At 38.1% G+C, this 27,359-nt stretch overlaps 2 protein-coding genes across 2 annotated transcripts in view; one reads left to right on the top strand and one right to left on the bottom strand.

Annotated features, from left to right (window-relative positions):
* Positions 1 to 813: 813 nt before the first annotated feature.
* On the top strand, positions 814 to 18,268 carry sycp2l (synaptonemal complex protein 2-like). Its single transcript, XM_042714892.1, is given in 34 exon segments — positions 814 to 879; positions 977 to 1,099; positions 4,216 to 4,332; positions 4,416 to 4,517; positions 4,613 to 4,637; positions 4,731 to 4,816; positions 4,931 to 5,019; positions 5,144 to 5,178; positions 5,272 to 5,417; positions 5,541 to 5,593; positions 5,691 to 5,736; positions 7,198 to 7,290; positions 7,383 to 7,403; positions 7,405 to 7,444; positions 7,646 to 7,815; positions 7,918 to 7,957; positions 8,055 to 8,097; positions 8,814 to 8,847; positions 8,921 to 8,958; positions 9,037 to 9,094; positions 10,217 to 10,266; positions 10,410 to 10,455; positions 10,693 to 10,795; positions 10,906 to 10,949; positions 11,044 to 11,173; positions 11,249 to 11,316; positions 11,386 to 11,443; positions 11,570 to 11,668; positions 12,788 to 12,894; positions 15,647 to 15,741; positions 15,915 to 16,014; positions 16,152 to 16,213; positions 17,948 to 18,029; positions 18,205 to 18,268. Coding segments are annotated over 34 exon segments (2,511 nt in total). The 3' UTR covers positions 18,247 to 18,268.
* Positions 18,269 to 20,024: 1,756 nt separating this feature from the next.
* Positions 20,025 to 27,359, bottom strand: part of LOC109049010 (elongation of very long chain fatty acids protein 2-like) — a 47,509-nt gene continuing 40,174 nt past the window's right edge. The window contains exon 6 of the mRNA XM_042714143.1: positions 20,025 to 20,660. Coding sequence (XP_042570077.1) covers positions 20,538 to 20,660 — 123 coding nt within the window. The 3' untranslated portion in view covers positions 20,025 to 20,537. The remainder of the gene's footprint in view (positions 20,661 to 27,359) is intronic.

Below are 27,359 nucleotides of genomic sequence, written 5' to 3' on the forward strand. Positions count from 1 at the left end.
GTCACTTCTACTTCGCGCAAAGGGTCATGGACGATAAATAAAAAAGCGGATAAAGAGCCTAATTAAAAGCCATGTGTGTTTAATTAGGCAGTCTGCAGTCTGAGGAGGAGCTCGCCTGTCTGGTACATCATGAGTGTGAGTTCTTCCCTGGAGGTCTATTTTATCTATGTGGGTTTATATTAAACATATATATATATATATATGGTTGTATGGTCTACATAATAACTTTGATTGATTGATTGATTGCGTATTAGCCTTATGTTGAGTCCACACTGCACGATTTTAGCCCGATTTTTCACTCGCCGACAAATGCCCGAAAATCGGAGGCAAATCGATCGGTGCTCGTTCACGCGAGTGACGAATTATCAAAGACGAGATCTGAATGGAATCGCCGAGACGTCGCCGACGCCCCACAAAATATTTGCCAGCTACATATCTGGAGCTGTCTGCGATTCACAATCGCGCTGTTTGCAATGATTTCTGACTAAAAGCTACATCGGCGATGACCTACAGCCAATGGGAGACTAAGATACAGGGCAGAGGGAAGTTCGGGGAGGAGTTATAGACCAGAATATCAGCATTTTAATAGATGTAGAACAATTTTATCATACAGAAACAAGCACAAACATTTGGCACGCGGGTTCTCGCATTATTTCCTTATCACTTCTCGCGTGTTTTTGTTGTGAAACGTAGTTTGCGGACCAGACAGAGCTGTCAGCGATTCTTACTTTTGTGAAGTCATGCGAAACCCCCTGTTGCCGATCCATCGTGCAATGTGACCACAGCAGCCACTGAATGCTACCCCAGATAGTCATGCAGTGTGAAAACAACGGCGATCTGACGAGTTTGAAAATCGTGCAGTGTGAACTCAGCATTAGGGTACTTGCACTAAGTTTGAAGTTGAAGCACAATGGACCTACATTTCTTTTGTTTTTAGTATTACAGACATTCATTCAGTGCTTCTTTAATTATACAGTTTACAAGTAGACTTCATGATGCCTTTGTTCAAAATAACCTTGGCATGGTTTTATTATGATTTCTTATTGAAGAAAAATCTTCTGTATCCTTGGCCGATCGACTGGACGAAGTTGTTATTAAGGCAGGTTATGAATTAGCTTTTTCTGGATTTCCATGCAATATCAACAGTTTGTTCCCTTTGTATGATTATGATTTTTTTATTTTTTTTTGTAAAAATAAATAAAGACTTCCAGTTTTGATTTAAGAATCCCCACTGCAAGAGTACAACGGCGTTTTAGTGCCACGTTAAATAAAAAAAATCTAAAATTATCTCAAATGTTTCAAGAATAAAGATTAAAGTTAAAATATTTTGAGAGTATATTTGAGAGTATAGGATTGAGAGCACCGGGAGATATTCCAAAATCTCAGATTTCAAAATATGTCAGTTTTATAGCGAAATACAAACGGCTATTACAATAATGGTTTTTTTTTTTTTTTCACGCTCTTTAATGTGGCATGACAGATCACAGTATATTCGCTTCAGTTTAAGCGGCATGAGTCTTCCAAATTACAATAATGAGACATTATTTTCATTATAAATTAAGGTATAGGGTACTGATTTTTTTTTTTTTTTCCTTCTGATGTTCCTTCACTTTTATATCTTGCAATAAACTTGAAATAAAGATGAAAACACATTTATAATCTGTATTTTGTGATAAAACTGACAGAATTAGAAAGCTGAGCTGTTATATTAACAGCAACAAAGCACAAAATTATTGCGACTACTGGGCGGCTGGCATGCTACAAAAAATGATTGGAATACGTTAAATATTATGTCCAATCATTTTACTGTATTAGGGGAGACCGGGGATGATAGTAACACTTTTTTTGAGGGTCAGTCACTTAGTGGTTGTTCATGCTAGACCTCTCAAACCTTGATACATTGTAGGCACATTTGTCTACTACAAATAAAACTCACTTGAACTTGTACCACACAATCCCAGATTATGCGAGTTAATGTCAAATACAAAGAGTTCCGTTGTTACAACCTTCCCCACTACTGGGGAGAGTTGTAACACTAGCTGGGGATAGATGTAACAATAAGAGGTAATTTGGTGAAACCACTTCCACACTTTCCAGATTATGCAAGAACTTTATTGAAGAACAAAAATTAACAATTTAAACTAACAAAAATGTTCAGGAACTTAAAAATAACAAATTGCTGTGTGTGTGTGTTGTAGTTTGTTAGAACTTTCATCTTAACACTATATTAAATTTGTGTGTGTGTAGTGTATTTCTTAAGGGACTTTAAACTTAACACTACAACAAATTGCTGTGTGTGTCAGTGTGAGTGTGTGTATAGTGTATATCTCATAAGGGTTCAGTCAGTCTCATAGTTGTGACAAATGTAGATGGCTGCCCCTGGGGTGCAGGCTTCATGGGCCCGGAACTGACAAGAAACACCACTTGACCCAACACATCTTTTGACCTAGTTTCCAAAGTTTTCTATGCACACAATGCAGAAAATTCTGATCATCAGACGAATCAGAACACTCTTGGTCATTGGACTTGGGCATATTTGCTTGTTTTCTTTTTCTTCTTTTGTCCCTCCCCAGACACCAATCTCTTTGCCCGTTTTCCGGTGTTCCTAACTTTTTTTTTAAAGAACTGTTACCACTATCCCCACCCCAAGCAACCATTACATAGCTAACTCTTTTAACATGTGGGTTTGAAGTTAGCATTAATGTCTAGCATCAAATTAAACTAGAGAAATGGCTACTTAAGATTATGTAGGTAATTTTTTTTATTTATTTATTTTTTAATTTTTATTTTTTTTTAAATCTACATTACAATGAATGCTAGGCAATAAAAATTTGCTGACCTGAAAATCACTTTTTGGGTGATAAAATTCACAATCTTGCTCACAGACACATGACACTTTTCCTGTTAGCTCAAAATGGAGATGGGAGTGTATGATATGGATAACATCACCATAGGTTGTTTCTGAATGGTCAAACTGACAGTGTTACAACTAACCCAATGTTACAACACTCCCTGGTCTCCCCCATACATGAATAAAACGGCCTGTGAAAAGGCCTAGTCACTTACATATTATAGTCTACAGGCTACCTCAGAAAATAAAACAATATAACTTAGCCTATATTAATGAGTTGGAGCCCACTTCAACTTTTAGAACTTTTTATTAACTAAATGAGACTAAATGTGAGGAATAAAAGTTTGGACGCCACAGATGTTTTTGCGGAGTAGGCTGTGGAATTTTCACAAAGAAAACGGTTAAATTTAATGAATTGGTTCACATAAATACAGCAATCTGATAATTAAAGAGCTTGAAAAACACATTATTATAAGACATCATTTGTGTTTCGCTATAAAACTGATATTGAAAGCTGAGACTTATATTAAAAGTAGGCCTACAAAAAGCACAAAGCGTATTGCTATTGGGTGGCTGTCGCACTACAAATAACGAATGCAATGGAAGACATGAAATATTATTTCCAAGCATACTGTCCCCGCGAGTATGACACACGGTATGAATTCTGCTAATAATCCCACATACAGGCCTATTTGTAGTGTATTTTTTTTTTTTTTTTTTTTTTTAAAAACGTTAATTAAGAGAGCTACAGCGCCCCCCAAAGGAATGTCAATTGGGTGCTGGATTATTGGAGAGCTGATGTTAAAATAAAAAGTTGTTCCTGTTCAGTCTGTTAATTAATATCATATTCTTGATATTAAGCTGTTTCTGCGAGTCCTTAAAATGGACTCTTCCTCATCCCAGTAAAATGATGCGGCCGTTCAGATGCAACAATATTCAAATCAATTCCGGTGACCTGCAACTTCTCCCGGTGCTCTCAATCCGGGCCATTTGCACAGGGGTGTCGGGATGGGGGGTAAAACCAGTACTGATTACCAGGGCCCCAAAGGAAAGAGAGGTCCCTTGAAAAGTCTGGAATATATTTTATTGTACCTGGATATTTTCATGGGGGGCCCATCAGGACTGCCTGTGCATAGGACCCGGGATCTTGTGCAACACCCCTGCATTTGCATGCGCAATAAAGGCTATAGCCTACTGTCAAAATATTCTTTTCATTTCTACGATTTAAATTATCAAACATTTTCGACTTTAATCTTGTAATTTTTATAATCCTTTTTTTTTTTTTTTTTTTTACGTGGCACTAAACGCCGTCTTACAAGAGTGTACATTTCTTACCCATATACAATTGTATTACTTCTCGCCAGGAGCTGCATAAAATCGAACATAAGAATGTTGCCTTAATATTACGGGCAATTGAACATCTCATTAGTAAAGATGAAGACAGCATCCAGAAACTTGTTAATCACGGCTTGGTTGTGAAGATAAGTATATTTGTCTAATCTGATTAAAATAAACCTCTAAGTTACTGGTCAGGATGATAATTTATAATCCGCTTGCTTTTTAAATGTTGAATTGGTTTGAGATTTCGTCAGAGAATCTTAAAGGACCGCACAAACCACCTAGGGACGCCATGAATCTCATTGAAGTTTTCTACGAGGTTGCCATGGTAATACATTTTTGCTACAAAGAACTCCATATATATGTATGTGTATATGTACGTGTTTTTGTTTTGTTTTTTGTTTTATTTTATTTTATTTACAGGGGCTGTGTCATATCACCATTGCAGGTGACCCATTCAAAGATTTGTATTAATATTATTTTTGTATAGTGTAACTATTACTATTATTATTATTAATAAATAATTTGGTATGGTTCGAAGGCAGCAATAAGATCCTGGATATATTTTTGCTGCGGTTTGGGGCTGTTGTTTTGGATTATGAAGTGGCTTTCTGTCTGCGTCTAGAGGTAATTGTCATGAAGCTATTGGTTAAAAATAATAATAATAATAATAATAATAATAAAAAAATGTCTGGCTAAAACATTTACGCTGTGAAATAATTTGACATTATTTGCCCTCAGGCCATCAGAACCATAAACTCTATGTTGGACAGCAGTCCCAAAGATATAAGGAAGAAACTCTGCCAGTCAGATGACCACGTCGGGCTTTTGTAAGCATTCAGCATACATTAATTGCCATTATAGAGTACGATGGTTACACATGTATTTACACTTCAAATGAGCAATGCTCACAACCTATTGCAAGGCAAACACTTGCGTTTTCATTTTTTACAGAGAGGACTTGGCAAAAGCATTGACAGACATTGGTGGTAAGCCATCATTTTTTTGCAAAAAAATAATTTGGTGTTTTTGTGTTTGATACTGTGTTCATATTGTAGGCTAATATATGATGCTGTCACTAGATTATGAAATGCAGGTAGCCATCTCTGAAGCACTCTGCAGGATGACACCAAGGAAACTAAGAGAAGACTTTGCTGGCAAATGGTTCCGTTTCAGAAGTTTTGCTTCAGCTTTTACTTCAATTCGTGACAAAGATTTTGAAAAAACTGTATGTTTAGGCATTTTTTCACTGCTCAAATCACTAGAATGTTTTGGTTTTAAACAGTAGATTGCATGTATTGGAGTTTTTTTATTTTATTTTTTTTTTTTTTTTTTTTTTTTTTTTTTGAAGGACTGTAGGACATTTCTGAATGAACTCAATAGTTATTTTGGCAACTCAAGAAGGTATATTTAAGTTTAATTATTTATTATAATGCAGGCTTTATCCAGTCATCGTTGTCTGTAAAGATTTGACCTGTTTGCATGATCTCCTCTGTCCTAGAGTCTTCTCATTCCCTTGTATTCAGGCATTTCTTGATTCAGCTGAGGTGAGCATGAAACCTTTCTCTACAAGATTTTTTTTTTTTTCTTTTCTTTTTTTTTTTCTTCCTTTTCTAATAAGCAGTGCTTGAAGTGGGCCATTAGGCTACTCTAAAGCATCACTGTCTGGGTGATTAGAAATGAGACAAAGCACACTACCCAGGAGGAGGTCATTTGAAACTGCTAAACTATTGGAAAGTTGAAGGATCCAGTGAGGGAATGCATTAGTAGTAGGGATGCAAGATAAATATTGGCACGATATTAATGCGCATCTTATCAGTAAAAGACGGTTCTATAATCAGCCATATATATCTACACATGCGTGCTTTCACGTGGAGTAGCATTTACTACACAGAGACGTTGTTCACTGACAAGCAGCGCAAAACCACAATCCTATTTTAAGCATGTTTTGTGCAGCTTGTCCGTGAACAACGGCTCTGTGTAGTAAATGCTGCTCCACAAATGCTCTACAGAACCGGCTTTACTGACGAGATGTGCATTAATATCATGCTGATATTTATAGTGCATCCCAAGTAATACGTTTAAAACGGCGCTTATGCAGAGAAAAAACATCAGAGATGCCGGAGAGAATAGTGACTCGTGTCCAGATGGCAGTAAATTATTCTTTTTAGTGTGTATTTGGCTTAAAAGCACGAGTGTTTTATAATGAATGCCGGCTGAAGGTGTTTTAGATTATGTGCTGGTCAGTGGTTTAGTTACTCTAAATGGATCGGTATGGTAGCATGTGCAGTCAGGTTAAAGGGATAGTTCACTAAAAGGAAATTTCTGTCATTAATTACACACCCTCATGTTGTTCCAAAACCGTAAGAACTGTTCATCTTCGGAAAACAAATTAAGATATTTTTGATGGAATCTGAGAGCTCTCTGACCCTCCCATAGACTGCAAGGGTACTACCATGATAAAGGTCAAGAAATATAGCAAGGGACATCTGTAAAGTAATGGTTGAACCCCTGATGTCACGGAATATTTTTACAGATGGCCTTGCTACGTTTCTGGACCTTGTTTATGGTTGTACCCTTTGCTGTCTATGGCAGGGTCAGAAAGCTCTTGGGATGGGATGCATTAAAAATATCTTAATTTGTGTTCCAAAGATGAACAGAGGTCTTACAGGTTTGGAACGACATGAAGATGAGTAATTAATGACAGAATTTTCATTTTTAGGTGAACTAACCATTTAAGGCAGCAGGTTTAGTGGTCTTTTGGCATCTCCCTGTGGTCCTGTTTGGTATCGCAGCTTAACTGGTGCTTATTTATATTAAAAATGCTCTGAACAGTTTTTTTTTTCCTCTTTCTTTCAACATTATATACATACACTGGGAATTATGAAAATTTATTTGTTTTGGGGTTGGGGAGGGACTTTTTTTCCATTTCAAGCACTGCTAATAAATTACCTAGGCTATACACTGCAATTTCTTGCAACAACCAGTGTTTGAATGATCCTTTTTAGTTGTTCAAGCCTGAAGATGAGTTTCTAAAGGAGTTTTGGGTGGATTTCAACATTGGAACATCAACCATTAGTTTCTTTGTAAATGATCCAAAGGTGTGTCTAAATTATATTTTAATGCAAAGGTTGTATTTTTTTTTTTTTTTTTAATCAGTAATGTAACTAAACTGAGCTTATATTTTTGGTAGAACACACTGTGGGAGTTGATTTCACCTGCCTAAAGATGTTGTCAGCGTGTATAATTTTCAAGGTGGGATTAATCGTAACTGGCCCTGACCACTAGCTTTTCTTCTGTTCATAATATAAAATGTTTTTAACAAGGTTTCCTTATTTAGTATTAAAACTAAACCCAAAGCTGAAGTAGACTACATGTGATTTGGAATTGATTTTAAATCCCCCAGATCATTAATCTTATTTCTTCAAATGTTTTTTTTTTTTTTTATTGCTTTAGAGTGTGGTGATCAGAAGATATTGGAAGTTCACATGAGTACCCCACTCTCTCATGGAGAGATCACTGGCAAAATTGTCAAAATAATCTTTAGTGCAGAGCACAACATCCAAACAGCCCTGACAAGAGTGTTTCCAGATAAACCACAGTCTTCCTCATTGTCAAAGGTGTTGGTATGTACTGTTTTCTGTTTTTAAAGAATCATGGTTAAATATGTAAATATACCTCATATACATACCAGTGGTTATAAATTATATGTCCTTTTTTATTACTAGGAAGCTGTACAATCAGGGGATTGCTTGACCAAGATGGAAGGCATGCACCTTACACGCTCTACAGATATGTTTTGCTGATGTTAATTTACAGTATATTTTGTTCCACATTTATCAGTGTGAAATGTCATCTTTTACAGGAACCCAGCATGAACAAACATCAGTGCCACAGACATTTGCCAGGCATGTTTGCCTAACTAAATTTCTGTAAATCCCAGTGTTTACATTAGCTATGTTTCCATCCACCTATTTTTGTGCATTTTGGATTATCGCATAAACTGCTGGATGGAAACGCCAAGATGTGCATAAATTCTAAATGTGCATAAATTACGATGGAAACACATTTACCGAATAAATTTCACTATGCGCATTAAAAAGTAGTGACTTTGCACTATGGAATGGGATAACTCGACTAACAAGCTGGCCAATTTCGTTCATAGCATCTATATGTTGTTTTGGTCGTTCTGAAATGCCTGAGGAAAGTCTGTCAAAGTATTTCTGTATAATTACTGTCTTGCATGACTGTATTCCCAAACTGCAGGCATCCACCTCTAAAAGCAATGATCGCATTGTGTTGTTACGTCTGCTCTCTCTGAAGTGAAAGTAATTTATTACATATGAAAATTATTATATTCAGTGGCTTCTCCTAGTTTTCTTGGAGAGATTTAGTGCCAGTTTATCAGGAAGTGACAATTTTGTTCTCTGACTCGTTGGATGGAAACAGTGCTTTATTCGCAAATGTTTTATACGATATTCCAGTTTCGCGCACAAGTTAAATTTACATCTTTGGATGGAAACATAGCTATTGATAGAGCAAAGGCATATTGATTTCTGCATTTGATTTGATCAGACAGATTAGTATCTGATTCTCTCATGGATTTATTTTTATTCTTCCATAGTCCATCTGCTGCAGAAACCAAAGTCATCCATCAGGTAACTAGATAATCCAGATAGCAAATTAGGTTGTATAGGCACCCATTTTCACCAACTTCTAGTCATTTTTCAGTGTTCCCCCTTGAGTGGACCAAGCAGATCAAGATCAAAGTAAGACTATTTATTGCTGTACATGTACTTTCTGATGATAAACACAGTGGTTTTATGCTTTTCTTTCTTTGAGTGAAGAGTCAAAGGAACCCCAGGCCAAGACATTTTTCAATTTAAGGATCATTCAGATTCTGAGGTATATATATGTGTGTGTGTGTGTGTGATGATGTACTTGGTTTTTCCCCTACATTATGGGGATCAAATGTCCCAACAAGGGTAGTAATGACAGTAATTCTTGACCTTGTTGGGGATATTTTGTTTTGGTCCCCATGAGAAAACAAACTTATAAATAATTATAAGGAGGATCTGAAGGACCCACCCCTGGAATATGATTTTAAATGCAGAAAGCAATCTAAACCAAACATAATTTCAACGAGGGACATCCCTCGGATCTGATTTGTCACCCCAGATTCAATTTACATTACTTGAAATAATATAAATGTTAACGAAAAAAATAATTTCAATTTCTAATTCTTATTAAATTTCTCAAGCATCAAAAGAAAATAGAAAACATGTTTATCTGCAAGAAGGGTGCCCAGATTTTGTTCTCTGGAATTTTAATGTTTTATTAAACATTTACTTGTTAATTTAGTAGTGTTATTTTCAAAATACTCAATTTTTATACTGTGCCAAAGCAGGCATCACAATTTGCTTTGTTTTCATCAATCCCCCCAAGAACTTGTACTGGACACTTAAGAACACATTTTGGATGCTAAATGACAAGTAATAATGTCAAAGGTCCACTTGTTGAAAAATTTTAGTTTTCTGGCATATGAGTAGGTGTGTATATGGCTGCCCCAGGTGATCCTTGAGGTGTCTCAATGTCAGAGTGACACTTTTGACACAGACCGGTCAGGGAAGTCACATGACAGGAATCCAAAGACTATAACATTCATGACTGCTTTGTGGGAGGTACCAGGTCAGTGGTGTGCAAAGACACATATCAGGTCCACTGTCCTCTTAAACGCTTACAAGTGGCCAATTTAATATGAATTTCTTTACCAAATTTTGGGGGCTCTTGAATCAGTTTGTTCATTTTAATTGTTTAACTTGATCTGGCCAGGCTTAATGTACAAAGTGCCACTCAAATGACTACTGAAAATAAGAAACTTGTAAAAATTTATAGTTTCAAGGCCAATTTTCAACCCTAAGAGATTGTGCCATTAGTTAACATGTAACCTTGTTACTTTTGAAATTCTCTTCATTTTCTCAGATTGGAAGTTTAAAATTTAATTTTAAGATTGGCTTTTCGGTGTAGGTTGCACGTGCCAAGACTGTATTGTTCTGTCAAATGTCGTCATCTAACGGGTAAGTGACATGTCTGTCTTGTCTCATGATGCCCATCTAATTTTAAAATCAGTATGAAATGTAGGAGAGCCACTTTGTACGTCAAAATGTACTGCTGTGCATTTACAGTAGTTTCCCTAAAAACGTGCATTTTTCTTCATCAGGTCTACAAAATCCCTCCCCAACACTCTGGGTAGAACTCCTGTTAAGGTTAGCTAGAATAAAGGCTCAATTATTTGCAGAAATTAGTCATTTTATTTATATTAGACCCGTTGTACATTCATGAATGCTCTAGTTTGCCTAATCTAGCTTTGCAATACATCTGGTATTGTACAGTAAAAATTGCTGGCTCTCTAATTACTTATGCCCCTCTATTTTAAGTAGCTTTGGACAAAAGCATCTGCTAAATGTATAAATGTAAATTATGTAAAATGTGGTTGATTACAGAAGAAAATGAAGGTGTTGCATTCAGATGAATGGTGTATCCGCAAGGACACTCCACACACTGTCTACAGCAGGAGAAAGCCCAGAGCTAAGGGCAAACTCAGAGGTAGTTACTCATCCTGCAGGACTACATTACTTTTATAAATCATTCAAAATATGCTGCATCCTTATTTGTTTGGTATTGTTTTTTATTAAATTTTTTTAACTCTTCAATAGTTCTTCCTCTTTCATCACCCAGCAGTAATGAGGAGTTCTCTAAGGTAGAATATCACTTTTCAGTAGATTTTCAGTGGGGGGTAAAGTTAATTTTATACAGGGTATAAAAATGTGGGTCTTTATGAATTTTCTTCCTAGTATTCAACACCCAAACAAAGACTACAAGGAAGGGGAAAAATGGCAAGTAAAGACTGGCAGTCTCAAGTCAAGCTAGGGAGATCACTGAATATGGAATCATCCTTCTTCAGAGAGTCTACTGCTGATTCAGGTCAGTATGATTACTTAAGTCTAATCTCAGAAGATGGCTTTGTACTCATTTAAAACTGACCTGTTGTTTCTTCAGGTTTTCAAAACAAGACTCTTTCTGAAACCAGTTTACCACTAGAGGAAATTGATAATCTTATTGAAGAGGTACAAGTTGATTTCAATATGGTGTGCTTATAACGCATATTTATATTAAAAATATATACACTTATTCAGCACAATTTGGATAAAGAAACATCAATTCCCCAGAAAAGTGAAGCAGGTGAATTATCCGGTGAGACACCCCCCACAACCCAGCCTTTTTAACATTTTAAACAGTGTTTACATCAAAGCCTCTAAAAATCTTCTGAAATAAGTAACACTTTCAGTGTTTAATTGAGGACACGTATTTGCTGCACAGAGCTGTATGTGGGTCTGAAAGAGGACACGCAGCTGCACAGACACCCGACATTCCAACCCAGAAGACTATTCATGTCTAGCCCACTAGAGGATGCTGCAGGTAAATTTGTCTTCAACTGCTTGTGATCAGTCACATTTATGCTGAAACCCACATAAGTTTGACCCTTGAGCTTTCCAATGCATTTGAGAGTATTGAATCTAGTCAATTTAGTTGGTTTTCTTACTCCCTTTCAATACACATACATACACGCGCAATAATAGAAAACAATTATTAAATAATGTGAAATAAAGAATACTATATATATATATAACACACATACACACACACACACACACACATAAAAAAAAAAAACATTACACATTTTTTTTTGTTTGTGGGAAGTCATGGCCTAATGGTTAGAGATTCAGACTCGTAATCTAAAGGTTGCGAGTTCGAGTCTCGGGCCAGCAGGAATTGTAGGTGGGGGGAGTGAATGTACAGCGCTCTCTCCACCTTCATTACCACGACTGAGGTGCCCTTGAGCAAGGCATTTAAACCCCAACTGCTCCCCGGGCACCGTAGCATAAATGGCTGCCCACTGCTCCAGGGTGTGTGTTCACTACTGTATGTGTGCACTTTGGATGGGTTAAATGCAGAGCACTAATTCCGAGTATGGGTCACCATACTTGGCTGTATGTTACGTCCCTTTAAAAAAAAATAAAATAAAAAAAAATAAAAAAAAAGAGATTTATATATTATATAAATTGCCTCAAGCCCAGGGCCCGTTGCGGCCACACCAGTTGCACGTCCTTAAGGACGGCCCTGCAGTGGCCACCCATTTTTGCTGCAGCGCTAGGGGAGCAGTTGGGGGTTCGGTGCATTGATCTAGGGTCTCACCGCAGTCATGGTTACAAGTCCGCCTCTCTAACCATTAGGCCACGACTGTCCCATTTTCACTTTCACCCTTTTCAAGTCTCTGTTCTATGCTTTTTCTGCTTGAGAAGGATAAAAAAGCAGCCATTTTGTGCTGCTGCTCGTTGCCAACAAAGGGGGGACATGAATGTCTAATGAGAATAGCTCTCTCTATCTCTCTCTCTCTCTGTGCTTGTGTACCTACCTACTTAACTATATTTTTGGGAAAAAATATTGTACTCAGAAGCTTGCTGATTTGTCAAACCTTGCAGGACATCCTCATTTGCAAAAATATAATATTTAAAAATGTGTGTCTGTGTGTGTCAGAGCGAGTAACTGAAGCATTTGCGGATGAGGAGTCTGAGGAAGAGTTGGGTGCTGGTGTCAGAGCTGCATTTAATTCCTTTAAGACTCAGTTGAGAGCACACTTTACTGTGAGTACAACTAACTGCAGCCTTTTTATTTAGTTACTTTTTTGGCATTAAAATTACCAAATGTTTTGTGCCATGTCTTATTAAAGAAAGAAAAAAAAGTCTACGTAATGCCATTCCAAAGTATTTTTTTATTTTTACATTCAGTAAAAGTGAATGGATACACACGCACACACACAAAACTTCAGTAGTCCATACAACTGAAAATTTGTTCCCAAATATAGAGTAAACTGCAGTTCACTTCTCTCTTCTAGCGTAGATTAAGAGATTGAAAAATTAAGTATTTACACACCAAAAATAAAAGAATTGTCCATGAAAGAGGAAAACTAAAAGATATTTCTATACAGTGGCCATCAGCTGTTTTAATTACTACACTATCCTCATGAACTGCACCATATTTGCAAGTTCTTGCCGTGAGATGGTACTCCAGTCTTTCACCAAGACATTTGCAAGTTCTTGAACCTGTCTGGAGGGACACATGAGTATACATGGCTTGTTGCTGAAAGAAACAGTCAGCAGTTTTTTTCTGTGGCACTGTTTTTGGCCTCTTAAATTAGACGTTGTGGTATATTGCTCTGGCCACATAGTCCTAATATCTCCCTGCAGCAGGATTTTTGGCATATTCACAAAGGTGATCAGGGAACCTGGCCATCTCTTTTGTGTTTTCGGAGTCCGTAGAAAAGTCTCTTAAATATCTTCAGTTATTATAACTGTGACCATAGTTTTCCTACCACCTACAAAACCAAAAATAAGCATCTAAGGGACTGTTCTATTTGAGTTTACATAAGTATACAGAGACTCAAACATGTTTACATAATCAATTTAAAAGCTTTATCTGTTGGTTTTAAGGCTTAGATAGATAAACAGGTGTGAGTGTGTGTGTGTTTATGGTCAAACATACACCGTGATGAGCAAAAATATTTTAACTACTCATAGTTGAAGTGAATATTATTAAAACAAATTAAACTGGCAGGAATGAAGACCTGAGTGACTTTGACAAGTGCCAAATTGTTTTTGGTCGGACAACTGTGCCGGAGCATCAAACCAAATCATGGTCAAGGAGGGACAAACCACAACTTGGTTCACAGCATGTAGTGCATTGAAGGCTCATCAATTGTAGAAGGTCTATGTGGTGACAGTTTTAATAATGGGCCTGTGTAGGTACAGATTGGTCAGAGTGTCCATGATGACCCCTGTCCACAGCCGAAAGCCCCTAGAATGGGGACACAAGCATCAGAACTGTACCATGGAGCAGTGTTTCCTTTTACATGTTTTTTCGGGGATGTAATGGCATCACAATACAATGTGGGAAGATGACAAAGCTGGTCAAGGGACTGTGATGCTCTGGGGCATGTGCTACCTAAACCTCATTGCAGACCAGTTACACCCATCATGGGAATGGTATTTTCTGATGGCAGTGGCCTCTTTTTAGCAGGATATTGTACCCTGATACAATGCACACATTGTTCAGGAATGGTGTAAAGAAACCATTCAGGGTCAACTCCTTTCTCTCTTCATGGATGAGAGCAGGATCACACATGCGACAAATGTGAAAGAGTCTGGCGAGGCCGCGGGGAAATTATGCTACCTTGCAAATCATCAAGCATGATAGTTTTGTAAACTAACAGTTTTTTATAAGTGCATTTCATCTGGTACCTAAGAGCATTAAGGTACCGCCGGCTAGCATGCAAAGATCTGTATGACCCTCCATGGATATTCCTCCCCAGACCATCACTATCCCAACAACAAAACAGTCATTTTATGGGCAGATGATTTTATAGGCAGCATAACATTCCCCCATGACAGTTACTGGTACTGGTACTGCTGTTGGGTTGTTGCCCTTCTATAGCCCTGTCCAGTTCTTCTTGTGTAACCACCTTTCTCCTGGTATCTTCTTGCTCTTGACACTGTACTGGAAGACACAAACAAACCTCCTTGCAACAACACATATGGATGTGCCTTTATGGAGGAACTGGACTACCTATGCAACCTGATTGGGTTGCAGATTCTGCCTCATGCTACTCAAGTAGTGAGAAGGATCCTAACAAAACTAGAGACAAATCAGTCAGGAAGGATAAGAGAGCAATTGGTTTGTGGTCACCACCTGCAAAACAATTACCTTTTTGGGGTAGTCTTGCTGTTTCCTCTCCTTGCCTCTCTTATACTGTGATTGCGTGCCCACCCCTTATATGTATTATAATTTTAACTAACTGCTTTAATAATTGTTAAAAATGCTTTCGTAGTAATAATTCTATAAGTAATGTACAAATCATCCATTATTATTATTATTATTATTATTAAATCATTGCTAAAAGCTAGACAATTGTGTCTTTAAAATCTTTTACTATGTAGTGCCCTTTAATCTTTAAGTTTTATTGCATCGGAGACGTCACTGCCAAAAATTGATAAAATCTGATCTGGAGCAGGTTAGCCGTGGAGCATAAGTTACTATGCCAATGAAAACTGCTAAAATCTGAACCACTTTCATGTTACAAACTAAAACCGAAATAAAAACACCTAAACTGTTTTCATGGAATGGGCCCTAGTTTGCAAATCTAATTTTATGGCTTTGCAATTTTACTGTGTAGCAAGTAGAAAAATTCTGTCATTTGTATGTGGCTGAAACATTGTTCAAAATTCTCATTTTGTGTTAAATGAAAGAAGCTAAACAGAGGGACATGCATGAGGGACACTTTGGGTGAACTAACACCTTATTTGTTTAGTCCAGCATGGAATTATTTTCTTTGTGATCCAGAGCAGGTATAAGAAGATTGAAGCCAGATCCCTGCAATCTTTAACAGACTGTCAGAGAAATGTGACTTCTCTCTTGGGAACTGTACACAATCAAAGGTACAGAGCACAAACACAGCATTAGCATTCAGCAACTTCTTTGATTTTGGTCCATAAACCATGCAAATCTAGAATAAACATCAATTCAGCTTACTAAACACTAACACTGCTCTCTTTAATCCACATGGTTATAGCTGAGATTCATTAAACAAACCATGCTGTTCTGCATGTAGGTTGGTGCATCTGGAGCAGTTCCAGAACACAGTGGTTCAGCAGTTGACATGTTTGGAGCAGGACTGTCTGTCTCTCAAAACCATAGAGAAAGAGACTGTGGTCTGTCTCAACTTCTCAATAAAATGGGCACATTGTAATATTAAATAGATCGCTGTATATTTTCATCTGAACCAAAGCATGTTTAATAGAAACAAATCAGTGCTGTTCTCTGTCATATGCACTTGGTCATGTTTCAGAATTTCTGGGTCAGTTCGGAGTCTGACACAGTTCGGGCATTCTGTGATAGACAGCAGAAGAGGTAGTCTAAGCCTGTTTTTATGTTTGCTTGAAGTGCACATGCTGTTTATTTCTGTATATTTGGAGAATTATTTTTTTCCCCATAGTCCCCCTAACACTAGGCCACTTTTTAATATTGTAATTCACCCTATAGACCTTTCAAAAAATAAATTAATTATATTTTAAAGCTTATAAATATACAACTTTTTTTCGTCAAACCATTCAGATGACATAAGGGCCCCAATAATCTTTAGAGTTCAGGACTTTTTAAAAAAAAAAAACATTCAGACAAGGTTTTCTCAAGCCTAACATCAAAGTGTGTGTTGATGAGGGCAATAAGATATTTGACCTAACTGCAGTTAATTTCAGAACTGTATATCATACGCCTTGTTTACACTGCCAGTTAAATGTGACCCAATTCCGAATTTTTTTATTTATTATTATTATTATTATTTTTTTTGCTCATATGTAACACAGATTGGATCTGTTCTATGACAGTGTAAACAGAAAAAAACAGGAAAAAAAAAAAAAAAACTCATGCATTCGGATATTTCAAGATCCGTTTCAGGCCTCATTCATATGTGGAAATAAATCGGAATAAAAATCAGGCATGTGCCAATGCGACTGTCATGTAAACGGACAGATCAGATTTTGAGGCATTGCGTTCTGTACGTCATTAAAACTGCAACAATTTGGTATTTCGACGCAGTTTACCGAAGTCATATGTGACCCGTGCTGGCAAAATTAGTGTAAATTCGCACGGGCTATTTTGAGCTACAGGCAAAAAAAAATTTGTACATTTTTCTGAGGATTACCTTTTCTCCTCTCGCTTCTCACGGACTGTCATCCGAAGTGCATGCATATAACGGCGCGTGATCCTGATAAATACACACGTATACAGAATTACAGAAAAAAAAAAAAAAAATTGTATTTCAGTGTTCACGCAAACATCATCTGCTCTGTCTTAAGTGAACGCTTACGGAACTGTTGGGGGAAAACATCTGATGTGTAACATTATTAGATCCATGCATTACAGTAGCCTATAGGAAGTCTGTATCTTGTATCATTGTTAATCTAAAAATAAAAGAAAAGAGGGAATCACTCACTGCACTTCACTGAACTGCTTTTGTAGTTTTAATAATCGATTTATTTGTAATTTAACACTTAAGTTTATACATTTGATTGTTTTTCATACATGAATGCTCTAGTTTAGATATAAAATGATAAAGGTAATGCATTATTTGTTTCTATCTAGGCTATTTATTCTACTTTTTTTTTGCATCTATTCTTATTTATAATAGCAAAGATTAAAAAAAAATAAAAACAGCTATAATTAATAATAAGAAAAGACAGAGGACATCACTATCGACTTCAAATAGGTGTGACTCTGTTGCTCGTTGTGACTCGTTTTGTCAGCACAAGTCACATTATTCTCACAACAACGACAACTCTCAATTCTCACAAATGACAACAACGCATGCACGATGTTTCAGGTGGTATGGCAAGTGTAAACACATGAATCGGATATGGGTCACAATTGAAAGAACCGACAGCCAAAAAATATAGGCAACAAATAAGAATTGGGCATCAAGACCTGCAGTGGTAAACAAGGCCATAATGTGTACACATCTCATTGTATGTCCTGTATTATAACTGTATTTTATCTGTTGTCTATTGCATGTTAAGCAGAAATCCATGTGACCAAGGCAAGTTCTTGTACGTAAATTTAAAAAAGGCTTCTGCTCTCCCATAACAGGCTGGATTCTCTCCTCATCCCATATGTGAGTGCTGAATCACCATTTAGTTTATCAGCGAGAAGAGAGGTCAAAGTTACGGCGGTGAGCAGTTTGTTCATTACAGCTTCATTTTACCGGCACTGCATGTAGATTTTAGACCTAGATTTCTGGACTTTTTCCAGGTCAAAAATATCTGATATTTAAATGCTAGCATGTAAACTGATAATAAATACTACTCGGACTCTGTGTAAGTTATTAAAATTGTCATCTTCTCCAGCCTGCCTCTCCTCAAGATCCCACCACTCTAGATCCCTCCTAGGACAAGGGTTTTTTTTTTTTTTACCACTCTAGTTTTTTTTGGACTGAAAAGTCTACTACTAATTAAAGAAGAAATTTTTGTTTACTGGTGTAAAACATCACATGATCAAATTTATTTCATATTGCAAGTGCTTTTAGTTTATAATAAAGACAATCATCAAGGTTTTCTGTGGTCATTTAAAAAAAAAAACAAAACAAAACATGATTTTATAGGTTTTGCACTAAAGACTTCCATGAAATTGAAGATTTTATACCATTTTGGGTCATGTATTATACAAGCAGATATACACTGTGGTCTTCTAGCAAAACAGACAGACAAAAAATACTGATGACTCAACCTGCATGTCCAATAAAATTGTTTATAGAATAAGTTGGTCTGTCTGCTGATAGCAACTGCCAAGACTTGCAATAGGATTTAACATGTCCTGGTTCTTTGGCTATGCAATTAAAAGAGGTCATGTGATGTGGATGCGATTTTCAAGTTTTTCTTTCTCTTTGGAGTGTTACAAGCTCTTGGTGCATAAAGAAGATCTGTAAAGTTGCAAAGACTAAAGTCTCAAACCCAAAGAGATATTCTTTATAAAAGTTAAGACTCATCCACACCCTCCTAGAATGCCTCATTTAAACACGCCCCCACATGTCTTCATCACGATGTGGGAAGATTGTATAACGCCACCCCAAATGTTCACGCAAAGAAGGTGTAACCTTTGATTCTCACTGTTGCCGCCGGCGCCATGTCATGGAGATGCTGTTTCATTGTGAAAGGGAAAATTCTTTGTTTGGCCTTCCAAAAGAGGACACAACTTGAAATCAGTGGTTAAGTTGTATTTACAACACTGTTCCAGAACAGTTCAGCCCAAATATTCAGATGTGTGCAGTACATTTTATGGAGGAGTGTTTCCTGATCTTGGGAGAGAAGACTACAATGCCGGCTGTTCTAACTCACAGCCTGTAAGTAAGTTTACATATGTAAAGGATTTGCCACTGATGATTCAAATGTGAGTTTTGAGCAGTGTATTTACAGAGGTATATCATGTCATACTTGTCCCTGTGTGAAGATGTTGCGCAGCATGAATCCGTGAATGAATGTTCCAAAGTGAGGTAAACTTCAACAGCAATGAACGTGTAGGGACCATGTCAATAGGAAAACACAATTCATGCATGGAGCTCACTGCTAATGAGCTGATTATCTGAATTAGATGTGTTAACAGAGAGACATGCAAAATATGCAGAGCTGGGTGGGCACGAGGACTGGAATTGAGAAACGTTGGTGTAGAGTAGGGGTTTTTATGGGTTTTGTTTTTGTCTTGTCGCACCGGTGTTCTGACCGGGACATGCATCACAGTATGTCAAGGGGCGTAACATTTCCTTCACACAATGCACTGGATAGCTATCCAATAAGAGCACACCTCGCTTTTCAGAATGATGAGATTTGTAAAAAACAACGCGTTTCAGAAAGGCGGGGCATAGACGAGAATCAATAATGTACAGTATGTGTAAAATAATGTTTTTTTTTTTATCATTAAACCGCATAAACACATGTCATTACACAAAATAATGTTATTTTAAGCAACATCATTTAACCCCTTTAATATAAAGATTACTGTCTGTTTAAACAAATGGATTATTTCATCTGTTTGCAATGGGAGATATATCAGGGGTGGGCAATTCTGGCCCTTAAGATCCACTTTCCTGTGAAGTTTAAGCTCTAACCCTCAACAACAAAACAAATGCATTCATCAAACATTTTCACGGGGTCTTTAAGTTATAAATGTATTTTATACAGCATTTTTAATGGGACTTGACATTTATACCTAACAATCCATGAATGGTAATGAAGACTTGGGAAAGGTATATTATTAGTGCTATGATATAAGATCCTACATATCAGTACATTCAATTACACACTGAATGGTTGTATCAGATTAAGACTTAGCCTAAGGCATCCTTTGTTGAACAATAGATTATTATAGTGATTTAGGGGATATTACCGAATGTTTTCTTGTCATTAGAGATAAATTGCCAAAGATGTGTAATAAAGTAGATACTGTACTCCATAACAGATGTGTTTATTTTGAATAAGAGTTTGAAAAATGTTTTTCCACACAAAATTGTTGTACAGCATTTCCATTGTCTTAAGTGGAACATATGCAAAACAAAGATACAAAATTGTTAAAAAAGTTCTACTCTAATTTATTAAACTAGCATTTTGATTATCAGATGATTATGGTTACTATTGTGCTAGTATAAGTGAATTGAGAAGAGCATTCTATTTTGCTCCATATTGTGGCATCACTGCAGCTTCTGTTTGGAGTTTGATCCGTTGAGAGTGGGTGAAAGGCCATTAGAGTTACTGTTTTTAGGATCTCCAACCTTAGCAATTCTGTCACCCTCCAGCTTCCTCTTTCTGTATGTCTGCAGAGAAAAGCCATTTATTGTGTAACAATTTATAAGACTGGAAGCATGACAGCACACACACAGCACTAAAGCTGGGCTCACACTACAGGAGATTTAGGCCGATTTTTGGCAAGGATTATCTCGTAATGTGAGGCGTTTGCAGATAAAATCTTACACCTCCTGATATGCTCTCACAAATGGAGGCTGCCCCGATTAATATCAAACATGTTTGATATTTTAGATTTTAAATTGGGATGAGGATGGCTATGATTACGTCAGTACTTTCACAATAAGCAATACTCCACTGCAAAACAAGCTGCTGTATGGGTCCCATTGGATAGAGGAGATTGAGAAATGTATCAAAAAAATAACGTATCAAAAAAACGTACCAAAAACTGCAAGGACAAAGAGTGTAAAAGCTGCTTACACTCTAGCTAACTTATGTAAATATTGCTGAAAATGTCTGATGATGATGATATGCTGCGTCAGATAATTTAAGGCACTCCCTCGTGCATGAAATCTTTATAAAATCTTAGATCGTGATGCGCTACGATTTTTGGATCTTGTAGAGTGTGCGTGTTTAAGATTTGAGGGAACTAATCTGCGAAGATTCTCCTTATGTGTGTGCTGCAACCAGATTTCATAATTGTTTAGGATTTAAAAACTTCTGTAGTCTGAGCCCAGCTTAAGGATGATCCCAACCATCAATAGGCAGCATTTTAGTCAGAATGATTTAAAAGTACTTAACTAATCAGTGTCAAACTTCATAGGCACCCTAAGGTCATGGCCCAATTTTCAATTTAATATGCAGCAGTATTGTCAACTCACTTTTACCATCAAATTCATCAGAAAGAATTGAAGGTCAAAGTTCCTTTTTTTCAGACTTGGTCTGATAAGAATTTTTACTTTAATATGATAGAACAGGGTCGCCGTGATTTTGCCAAGTAAGACATGTTCCTGGATCAGCATCTTTTCATGATCTTGGATCAACTTTAATGTCGAAAAATATAGACCTAACCCAATCCCTACACCTAAACCTAACCCGAACCATAATTTATTCCTAAAATCAGTGTGAAAATGATAGCTGATTAACAAGATTGTAGAAGCACCTCACTCTGATTGTAAGCCTAAAACAGATATTTCCTGAAAAGTTTATATCTCTATTCTGATTGGTTGATTGGAATGTTGTTCCAGGATCATGTTGTACTTGGTGAAATTACGCTCAACGATAGAACAGGGGTGGGCAGTATCCTGCTGTTTAGCTCTAACCCTAATCACATACATCTGCCTATAATAATCAAGTAATCCTGAATAGCCTAATTTTGGTTAAATTTTAATGTTGGATTATGCCTGTTTCACACCGCAAGCTTGAGCTTTGCGTCAGGAAGCATTTGTATAGCATCACAGCAGTGGCTCCAAAGCTACAATTTATTTGTTTTTTTCAAAGACAGCTATAAATTTGTTTTTAGAAGCTGGTCATTTATAAACAAACGTTTTAATGTCTTGAATGTTTGTTAATATGGGTATTCGCATGTAAATAGTAAAAAACAAACACAAACAAAGGAACCAGCTGTGATTGTGTAGTTTCAGGCATACCTCCATGTAGAATGTGCCATTTATAATATGTTTATAGTACAACGTACTTTAACCCAAAAAGTTTAAATGGATAAATCTATAAATATTTTGATTATTCATTTTCTTTCCTGGCATACTCCAATACTTGTTAAATATATATATATATATATATATATATATATATATAAATATATATATACAAAAACATTTCAATATAACACTTCTGTAATCTATATAACCACCATTCAACAGTTTTTGAACAGTAAGATTTTTTATGTTTTTATAAAGAAGTCTCTTCTGCTCACCAAGCCTGCATTTATATGATCCACAGTACAGCAAAAGCAGTAATGTTGTAAAATATTTTTACTATTTTTACATGCACTGCTCACACGCCGCTTACGCTTGCGGTGTGAAACTGGCCTACACTGCACAGGTCTGCAGGGCACTACGGCTTCAATGAGGTTTTGTTTCATCCTTCACACAGTGCCAACTTAGGAGCATTTCAAAAGAGTAGCAACTGGGTTTGCGAGACCACGAGATTTGCCTGTCCGGTTTGTTTTTGGGGGGTTTTGTCCGATGTAATTGTGTTTATTGCTATGTTCTCCTCTGTTGTGCTGTACTATGAAAGATAAAAGATTTGTAGCAGTGTTATTTTGTATTTGAACTGTGCGGCTTCACGTTGATGTATGGCAAAAATCTCTCATGACAGCGAGTCGCCCGTGCAGTCGAGTGCATTTGCTCCAAAGTCAAGCCTGCAAACTTTAGCCAAAAAAGTGTAACAGCTAATGCTAACGCTTCCGCTTTGCCAGTACATGGGAAAGGAGACCAGAGGCCCGGTTTTTTTTTTTTTTTTGAATGGATGTCAAGGGAGGAGAGGCTGCACTATACTGAAATAAACAGCATTTTAGAGGGAACACCTTATAATTTAATGAACTGACAGCCTATCGGCAAATCTTCACCATGTTTTACAGTAAACAATACTTTTGGATTTAAACTATTTTTAGCGTTTACACCAAATTTGTGTAAAAATTACGTTTTACAAGAGAAGTCATTAACTTTTTGCGACAGGAGGGATTCAGCTTATGGCACTTCTAATGCATTACGACAGCCTCTGACGGCACTACTGGCGCGACTATAAACAGGCACCGGGATAACACGTCATTCTCTTCTTCGTCTTCAAAACTGACTGTTTAGTTTGAAGCGTGCATCTGAAAGAACCGGTAAGAGCGCTCTTTCTCTGTCTATCATGGCGACTACTAGCAAGCGTTTAGGACAATGTGTGGAATCGTGTTGGCGTTATTTGACACCTAATGACACACACGATCTTTGCGTCATTTGTTTGCGTAAAGAGCACGCACGCGATGTCTTTGAGGAGGCAATCAATCATTGCGAGCGTTTTTTCAAGGAAAAATCTCCGCTCTCGTTCGTCTCTCTTTCAGAGGAAAAAAAAAAGGCAGCCATCTGCTTCCCGTGGTTCAGGACCCGCCACTGCTGAGGCACGGAGGAGAATGAGCTTGTGAGAATTTCAGGTGGATCTGTCTAAATGATTTAGAGAGGGACTTTCCCTTTCACGCTCATAATGGCGGCGGACGAGAGAGAGCCTCGGGAGGATGATGTTATATCTTAAACACTTTCTGATACTGAGGTTAGTGCTCTGCTGGGTTTTTACCCAGGAAAAGCAGGAGATATTTGAGGATGGTGAAGAAGCTGAGGCTGAGCCTTCTCAATTCTGTTGCCGTGCGTATGTAGAGCTGTTGGAGGTTATGGATCGCGCCACGGCAAGGTTGGACTTGCCATGGAAGTACGCTAACAAGGTGACGCCGTGATGCCGCCTCTATGAGCATTATCTTTCCGACCATAGCCCTCCAGCTCAGGTGAGCCTTCCATTTCTGCCTGATCTCCATACAGAGATCGAAAGGAAATGAAATGAAAGAGGCCGTTTTCTTCTCGCATCCATCGGTTTGGGCATAAGAGTTTTGCCGACATCGAGGCGATGCACGAAAACTGCTATGAGTGGATGCCCCCTGTAGAAAGAGCTTTCATTCTGCGGGGGAGACATCCTCTCCTAATCTCCCTCCTTGCCATCTTAGCCCCTTCAATAAATATAATGGCAGGCATACGCATCAGCAGGTCAGGCTGTTGGCTTTATTATACACGATGGTGGTGCTTCCAAGCAGATCAGACTGATCTGCTAAGAGACCTGGGATAGAGGCGAGAGGCCTTTTTTTCCTGAATGCAAAAGAAATGAAGAGGCGCCTTTTCCCCCTTCTCGCATCCATCGGGGGGGGGGTAAGGGTCTTTTTTGCCGACATCGAGGCGATGCACGAAAACTGCTATGAGTGGATGCCCCCTGTAGAAAGAGCTTTCATTCTGCGGGGGAGACATCCTCTCCTAATCTCCCTCCTTGCCATCTTAGCCCCTTCAATAAATAAATGGCAAGGCATACGCAGCAGCATAATGGTCAGGCTGTGGCTTTATTATACACGATGGTGGTGCTTCAAGCAGATCAGACTGATCTGCTAAGAGACCTGGATAGAGGCGAAGGCCTTTTTCCTGATCAGGTAGCCGAGCTGCGCCGCACCACAGGCCTCTCTCCAGGCTACCAAGCAAGGCTGCATCTGCCGTTATGCGCAGGGACTATGCGTTGAGATCGTAAACAAAGAGGGGGGGAAGCACAGAGGTTGAAGAGCTACGCAAAAGCTAAGACCGCTCCGGCTTCTCTTTACGTAGCATTTTCCTTGTCTAATGTGGGGTCACTGGTGAACGAAATGGACAAGCTAAAGACTTCGCATCACCCCATAGTAAGAGACTTACTTTGGATTGCAATGTTGGTTTTCACAGAAACATGGCTACACAGCGGAGGTACCCAATAATGCTATTGAGTTAGCCGGACGCTACCATTGCTCCAGGCAGATAGGACAGTTCAGATGACTCCGGCAAGACCAGAGGTGGCGGTTTGTGAAATTTATGTTAACAAAGCTTGATGTACGAACACTAATCATTGTTGGGAGACACTCTCAGATTAATCTAGAGTTTCTCATGGGTTAAGTGTAGACCTTTTTATCTGCCACGGGAGTTCACTTCCCCCATTATAAACGGCAGTCTAGAATATTCCATGGATGCTAATGCAGGAATTGCTATGAACCAACTGCATGCGGCCATTAGTAAACAACAGACCTTGCTGCACACCGATGGCTGCTTTTATTGTCGCGGGTAATTTAAAATCACTCCAAATTAAAGACAGTGCTCCCTAAATTCGGTGTAATCATACATCAACATGTTTCCTGCCACACTTTAGGAGACACAACTTTGGGTCATATTTATACAAACATTGATGGAGGTTACATCGCGACCCCGGACAGTCTGATACCTTTTTTTTTTTCTCACCCCTAAGTATTCACCACTCATCAATCATGTGAAGCCATCAGTGAGGACCATCTGGCCAACTGGAGCAGACTCTTTACTTGAGGACAGATTTCAATACATGGACTGGGAGTATGTTGCTCCTCAGGCTGGCTGTGGCTCTGCACAAGGACATTGATATCTATACCTCCTCTATACTGGATTACATCAACACCATCATTGACAGTGTTACAACAGAAAACCAGATCACAATGTACCCTAATCAGAAGCCATGGATGAACAAGGAGGTGCGACTCCTGCTGAAAGCCGCAACACTGCCTTCAGGATCAATGACGCTCAGACCTACGGCATAAAATCCAGGGCTAACCTGAGGAGGGGCATCAAAAAAGACCAAGTACTGCTACAGGGCTAAAGGTAGAGGAACACTTTTTCCAACTCTGACCCCGACGCATGTGGCAGGGCATCCAAGTCATCAGTGACTACAAGCCAAGCAACTTCCACTGCAACGGTCACAAACATTTTCCTCCTTAACAAAGCTAAATTACTTTTATGCTCACTTCAACAGTGACAGCAAGTGAGACGGTCACCAAGGATTAAAAATCTTAGCAGACCACACAACCCCTCCAAACTCACCTCCACAGATGTCTACACTGCATTGAGCTGGATCAACGCACCACCGCGCAAGGCTGCTGGCCCAGAGATGGCATTCCTGGACGTGTGCTTAGAGCATGTGCAGGGTAGCTTGCAGGGGTCCTTCACAGACATTTTCAACCTGTCCCCATCACCCAAGCAACTGTGCCAACATGCTTTAAGTCCCACATCCATTGTGCCAGTGCCAAAAACACTCCCCCAATGTGCCCGAATGACTACCCAACCGTAGCACTCACACTATTGTTTTATAAAGTGCTTTGAGAGACTGGTCCCTACACACCTCAAGGACTGCCTCCCATCCACACTGGACCCACAGCAACCATTTGAATACCGTAGCAATTGGAGTACAGAGGATGCAGTATGCACAGTGCCTGCACTTGGTACGCACACATCGTTTTACAATAACAACACATATATACGGATGTTGTTTGTTGACTTCAGCTCATGTCGAAGATTTTTATTAATCAAAATATGAATTAATTAAGTATAATCAAGGTTAATCTAGCCATTTATATATCCAGTTATTCTTCCATTTTAATCATATAAGCCTGTGTGTAAAAAAAAAAAAAAAAAGCCTGCATAGCTGAAATGTACAGACCCTCAGATAAGAAACATCTGGAAAAATACAAGTGTGCCTTGTTCTTTACCATAACACGTCTTGGGGGCCCCTTCTCTCTAGGGAGGAATTGAATTGTATGCATAAAGAAAACTCTATGAAATGTGTATAGAAAATGCATGAAATGTATAGAATGCCTGAAATGGATAGAAAAGCCAAATAACATTCCGAAAGATCTTTCTCTGCAGAGAATCTCTTGGCTTTATTCTCTTTGAAATAAAGTCTATCCTCTGGAAACAAAACCCCAAGACTGAGTGTAATTCTTTAGATCAATGGCAGATGACACTTCATATTGGTGACCACAAAGGGACTGGAAAGGAGCAGCAGAGTGGATGACCACTTATGGGCTGACTGACGAGCAACACAATGGTGGCCACCGTAGAATAAGGTGTGCATTTCTGCTTGTATAATTAGTGTGTGTTGTTTGCCAGTCTGCCCTTAGTGGTAAGGACACTTAAAATCTGCTCTTCCAAATTTAGAATATATATTTTTATATTTTATATATATATATA

This window comes from Cyprinus carpio, chromosome A24 (genome assembly GCF_018340385.1).
Source record: "Cyprinus carpio isolate SPL01 chromosome A24, ASM1834038v1, whole genome shotgun sequence".
Taxonomy (NCBI): domain Eukaryota; kingdom Metazoa; phylum Chordata; class Actinopteri; order Cypriniformes; family Cyprinidae; genus Cyprinus; species Cyprinus carpio.